The 6000-nt window shown below is 44.9% G+C and overlaps 1 protein-coding gene across 5 annotated transcripts in view; it reads left to right on the forward strand.

Moving 5' to 3' along the window:
* Positions 1-2522, forward strand: part of UBA7 (ubiquitin like modifier activating enzyme 7) — a 54190-nt gene extending 51668 nt beyond the window's left edge. For 2 of the 5 annotated variants that reach the window (XM_020789667.3, XM_078385523.1), the window contains one exon: positions 872-1820. In XM_020789667.3, the coding sequence (XP_020645326.3) occupies positions 872-1022 (151 nt within the window). In that variant the 3' untranslated portion in view covers positions 1023-1820. Of the gene's footprint in view, positions 1-871 lie in introns of all 5 variants that reach the window. The other 3 variants (XM_020789686.3, XM_078385522.1, XM_020789731.3) reach the window with 3 other exon arrangements.
* The last annotated feature ends 3478 nt before the right edge of the window (positions 2523-6000 follow it).

The raw sequence follows: 6000 nt of genomic DNA on the forward strand, positions 1-6000 counted from the left end.
CCCCCAGGCTGAGCTGCAGCAGACTCACAGACCACTTCTCTTTAGCTGTAACTGGAAAGAAGCAAGCTTGGCTTTTTCCTGGAGCTGGCGGAAAGGGGGGGGGCTGGAATTTGCTCTAGTACGAGAAGCTGTGGAGAAAAAGGACAAGGAGCCCTGGACTGATCACTCTGTCCCTTCCTCAGAGGCCACTGGTCAGGCTGTGTACAGTGCAGAGAGAACAGCCTGGCAAGCGGTGGAGTTGCTCTGCATACCAGCTGCAGGAAGGGACTCTTGCTCTAGGATAAAATAGTCCTATGGCCCTTCTGTGACTTAGAGATGTATTACAACATGCACTTTGGTAGACTCCGAGTCTTAAAGGCGCCCTGGGACTCTTTGTTACTTTTCTGCAACTGACTAACATGGCTACCCTGTGGAAAATGGTGCGGATTACAAGCCCCAGCTGGGTCAGTGTGAGCTACTTGGGGCTGAACTAGCATGAGTTACTGGTAATAAGTCTTTTGCTTCCTTGACATTTTCCAAAAGGCTTTGCAGGTTGGAATCCCCAAAAGGGTATCAACCAGTCAGTCCTTCCTATGGTTCCAAAGCTTGAAAAAAAAATATACATTTTTTTTGCACTATAACTCCCAGAATCCTCCAGCCTCCTTCCCAATCGTACCCCTAGTTGGAAGACACTGGGAGTTCTTTCCATGTTCTGGTTGTGACCTGCAGGCTGAGAGGTTGTCACATGAGGTAGTCCCAAGAGCTAAACAAAAAGTGGAAGAGACTGGGTGGCAAACCTTCTAGTCAAGGGAGTGGCAGGAGCCCTCTTTCCAACCTGGATGATCTGTTTTTCCTTCAGTGCCACACTCACCCTTTACTGTCATTTTCTCAGGCTGACTGAACTGGTTCACCAGACCACTGGGGAGAGTGTGTCCCAGGAGTGCTGGCTCTTGGTGTTCTCAGTTATCTGTGACGAAGAAGAGGAGGAGAGCGATATACCTCCTGTTCATGTCTGGCTCCAACCAACAAAGAGTAAAGAATGAATTGTTGTTTCTCCATCTTCCCCACAGTGCTGCTTCCAGAGGGTTTCCTAGGCCTCCAGCGACAGTTTTGGGGGCACATAGAGGAGAGTTGTGCTAGGGAGAGAGGATTCCCGCCCCCGTTTAACCCTGGAATCTCCTGTTGTAGTGGTGGAAATCCAGCCTCGGATCCTTGCCGAAAGTGCTTTGTACCCTTCTAAAAATTCTCACTATGATTACACAATGGCTGTTAACAGAGATAGCTTGTCTGAGAATTCCCTGTTTGTGACTTGATTTTAAAGACAAGGTTGGTGTCATATGTAACTGCAAATGTTCCCTGAAGCAGCGCTACTGATAACATCTGATAAAGGTAACTGAGAGACTAGCCTTGCTCCTCCTCTCCCCGCTACCCTCTGCAGCATTTAATTTAAGTAAAATAACTATTGGTTTACATGATGTTAAGGATGTTATGGCAGAGTGCCCTCTGACAGATTGCATCTCCTGTTTGCAGTAAAACTCTACCAACACATTAGAGTAATGAGCTGGACTAGATGGTGAAACGAAGCATCTTTTGTTTCAAAACTGGCTCTGCTCTTTGGATCTTGGACAGGATGTTCTTCCTTTGCTGCTTATCTCTCAAATTCTCACCGAATGACTAGGAATTACAGACTGGCTACAGCAATATACCAAACAAAATGCTACTCGGGACCTTCTCATGAAAACCAAGACCTGCTTCTCCCTTCCTCCCTATGGAAAATTGTGTTGTCTTGATTGGCTTGTGTACAGATTGTGTGCAGATACATTTGTTAAGTTTTCCTATCAGTAGCCTTCTTAATCTTTCTCAGTATGCGTAGCAAGACAAAATGCTTTTCTTTTTTCTTTTAGACTGACTGACTGATTTTGGTGGGTGTGGAGGTGGATTCAGTTCATGGAACCTCACGTTGAAATAAGTCTGTGTTAGGGTACAGCCAGATGGCAATATAGGATCATGTCGGATCGCACGGGAAAGAGTCACTTTAGTCTGTCAAGGAATCACTCCAGTCCACCCCCAAAAAGTGTAGCCCTGCTGATGGACCAAAAAAGGACATGGAGCAGGCCAGGCTGGAGCACGGTAGCCCATATATTGTGTGACGGCTGGGAAATAGCCTGCAGTGGACCATGCTACAAGCAGTCCAAAATGTGAACTTTTTCCGTGTCTGATCATACTCTTAATCTTGAAAGTGCCACAATAGGTAATGTTACTGTTCTGCTTTGGCTTTTGTTATAAGAACTTTCAAAGGGTTTTTCGTGGCCATTCCTGGCTCTAAAGTTCCCTAACAAGGAAGCTAATATGCTTCTCTCCTGAATTTCCTTCCACCTACAGTAGACTTTTTCAATTAGGCAGCCTTTAGGCAGCTGATTGGTTACTGAAGAAGGAGTTGTTCATTGAGTATATTTTGGTTCCTTTGCTGCCTTTTGATGACGTGTCTATAAGTTCCGTTCCTAATCTAATTGTCTTTTGATACATAAAGTTGTTTAATTGTATTTTTAGTGAGTCTTCAGTGTGTTGCACTGGTGCCTTTCTGACTCCAAACGAAATTGCACAGTACTGCAGATCCCCCATTTGATGTCCTAACAGCGGTTGGTGTGCCCTATTAAAACAATTATTTGCTGGCATGGCTGCTCATGGAATGGCTGAACAAGACTGAAATTGGACCTCCAGTCTTAAGCTGAAATGAGTCCCCTGATAACCTAAAGCCCCCGGCTGAGTGTCTGCTACCCTCAGTTCCTCTTTGGAGCCCTGTCTATGAAGCCCTGCTATATTTCTTTCCCATCTTAGAAAAGGAGCCTCTTCTGTGCCACATTTGATTGTCCTGATGAATTAAGTATACTCTGGATGTACTTTTCGAATAGAATGTGGAGAAACTGAATGGTTTTCCAGTGGCCAAGATGTCCTGTGGGGAGAGAGGGTGTGAGGTATTTTATCTCCCTTTTTGTTCAGTGTGTGTGTGTGTGTGTGTGTGTGTGTGTGTGTGTGTGTGTGTGTGTGTGTGTGTGTGTGTGTGTGTGTACACACACACATGTACACTGTATATATGTGTATATATACACAGAACATGTCATACAAAAAGCTGGATTCAGTTTAAATGGAGGAGTGAACATTGATGGAACAAGCATTAATATACAGATGATATTATATTAACAGCAAACACTAGCAAATATTTGAAATAACTGTGGATGAAGGTGAGGAAAAATTCAAAAGTAGGATTGCAGTTGACTATTGAGACTACTAAAATAATGTCTACAAATGAACTATATAACTTGAACGTTGACAATTAAGTAATCAAAACGGTTAAAGATATTCTCCGCGTTGGTCCAACCATTGATCAAAATGGAGACTGTAGTGAAGAAATCAGAAAATGGAGGGATGGAAGAACACCCTATGAAAGAAGAATTCCTAAAGAGAAGGATGTGTTGCTCACCTTAAAAAGACCAAGACTGTTTGTAGCCCGGCATTTTTGATTACAGTACTACGTAAAGATGTGAAAGTTCAACGGTTTTAAAAGCTGACTTGGAAAAACTGATTCATTGAAATTGGAGGAGAGCTTTAGGGAATTCATGGACTGCCAGAGATACAAATGAATGGATTCTAGGGCAAATCAAGGCTGAACTTTCCCTGGAATCTAAACGTAGGCTATTGTACTTTGAACTTCTTATGAAAACAGAAGTACATGTATATGTATATGTTTCGAGTGGTGTAATGGTAAATTTCGAAGTGCAAGTGTGGATCATGAAGATGATCTTTATAGAGCCTTCTCTCATTGGGAGACTCACAACATGCAGAGAACTGAATTAGTTCATATCAACAAATGAGGAGCTGGTCTTCTGTTGATCTGTTGTTTGCGAAGTTTGAACTGACGTAGAGAGATGCTGGCAGGAGTTTCAAGGTAAATGAGGTATTTAAGGAGTGGTTTTACTAGTTCCACATCCCCAGTGAGCTTCTGTAACTGAGTAGGAATTAGAGCCCAGGCTTCCTCAGTCCTAGTCCATCACTCTAAAAAGCGAAAAGTGTGCTTCTTATACACTGCACCACAGCACTTAAAGCACTCTCTGGGTGTACAATTTAATTATGCAGGCTACACATTCCCCAACCCCACAAGCTGGGTATTCAGTCTACTAATCTTGGAAGAATGCAAGGCTGAGTGAGCCTTGAGGCAGCTACCTGGGGTTGAACCTGGGTGTTGAGCAGAGTTTTTGGATGCTTTAGCCACTGCACTATGAGGCTCCTACCCCCTACACCACACTGAGTGGCCTATGAATCTAAAGCCTCTTAATTACCCATTCAAGACCAAACCAGTCTCACTTATCTTGAATTACAACAGGCATAGCTTACAACAATATATTGTTCCTGAGAAAATTAATTTTCCTCCCAGCGGCTGTGAGGGTTGCAGAAGGAATAAGGAAGCCTGAAGGGGCTGGCAGATGATGCCATAATTCCTGCCAATTAGAAAGCAATGGCACTTTGATCCTGTGAGCCCTGGAATAACTACACTACTCAAAATGTATTCTAGCTTGTCAGTCCCAGCCAAAGGCAATATCAATTGTTGATGTGTTGTTCTTCAATGCATGCCAACTAGTATTGTTTTTTTTTAAGGAGAGGTGCTACGTCCTCAGCCTGGGTTCTTAGCACCAAAAATGTTATTGCTTTTTCCAGTACTGATTGCTAAAAAACAAAACAGGAATGATAGTAAAAGTTGAAGGCAGTAAGAAAAAAGGAAGACAAAACATTGATTCAATAAAGGAAACCATGACCTTGAATTTACAAGATCTGGCCAGGGCTCTTGGAATGATAGGACTTGTGGAGGTTCAGGCATAGAGTCACTGTTAAGTCCTAAGCAACTGGGTGGCACAAAACAATAACAGTGTGCCTCAACTTCTAACTAAAATCATTCCATATAAATACTGAGCTGGGTTGTGAGGATCTCTAAGCAAAAGGGGCCTCCAGGATTCCATCTTTATTCCATGGAGCATGAGTGTTGGAGTCAGGGGCCAGAACTAGACAAGGTGGTAGCACAGCTGTGTCCTTAAAATATGGATCTGCCTTAAACTTGGAAGAGGGGATTGGGGCGTTGGGGTGGGAAATATGGTCTGATTCTGATAGCAAGTGGAATGTGCAGCCAAGAAGTACAGAACACTTTCCCCATGCCAAAGGTTGGAAGGGAACACAAATCCTTGAATCCCCCAGCTAGCAGCCATGCTAGCTAGGAGGATTCTGGAAGCTGTAGTCCAAAAAAGGAATCTTTCCAAAGCTCTGTCCAATTTCTATTATTACTGCTCTGCAGCTTGAAAGTGGTATACCAAGGCAAACAACACACCAGAATATGGGAAGCCCCAAACTCCTCTTTGAGTGTCAGAGTATTCTGCATGACTCACTCAGGACAAGGTTTGCCAGGTGCATGGGTGCCAAAAGGAGGACATAGAAAGACAAAAAAGAGGGCAGAGGAGGACATATTGAATGTTTCGTTTAACAAACAGGAAGGGGGCCTACCAAGAAACAGCAGCTTCCGAGTGGAAGCAAAGCAAATACAGTAAACCGAAACCCACCCTGGCCCGGCTGCGGGATCCCCTGACTGCTCGCACTCTGCACAGGCTCAGAGGCAACCTTGCTAATCTGGATGCCCAAACAAGGCTCTGGTGCAGGCAGGGGAAAGTGGCGCCAGGCAAAGCTGAATGATGGAGCCTCCCCTCCCCTGAGGGTCATAAATTCAAGGATGGGGAGTATGGGAGTTGGAGTCCCCAAAAGGGACCTTGAACACACACAGTCTGAGTGCTCGGGCGCTGCTTGCTCCTACCTGGCTCAGCAGATAGCACTCCACTCGCTCTGCCTTTCTGGGCTCCACGTGGGCTGGGCAGGCATGCCGGATCACCAAGCAGCCACTGCTACAGCATAAAGGGGCGAGGGCTGCTCTTGCACCGGGAGCTCGTAACGGGCGGGCGGGTGGGAGCAGGGAAAGACAGGGAG

The sequence above is a fragment of the Pogona vitticeps genome, chromosome 2 (assembly GCF_051106095.1).
Source record: "Pogona vitticeps strain Pit_001003342236 chromosome 2, PviZW2.1, whole genome shotgun sequence".
NCBI lineage: Eukaryota > Metazoa > Chordata > Lepidosauria > Squamata > Agamidae > Pogona > Pogona vitticeps.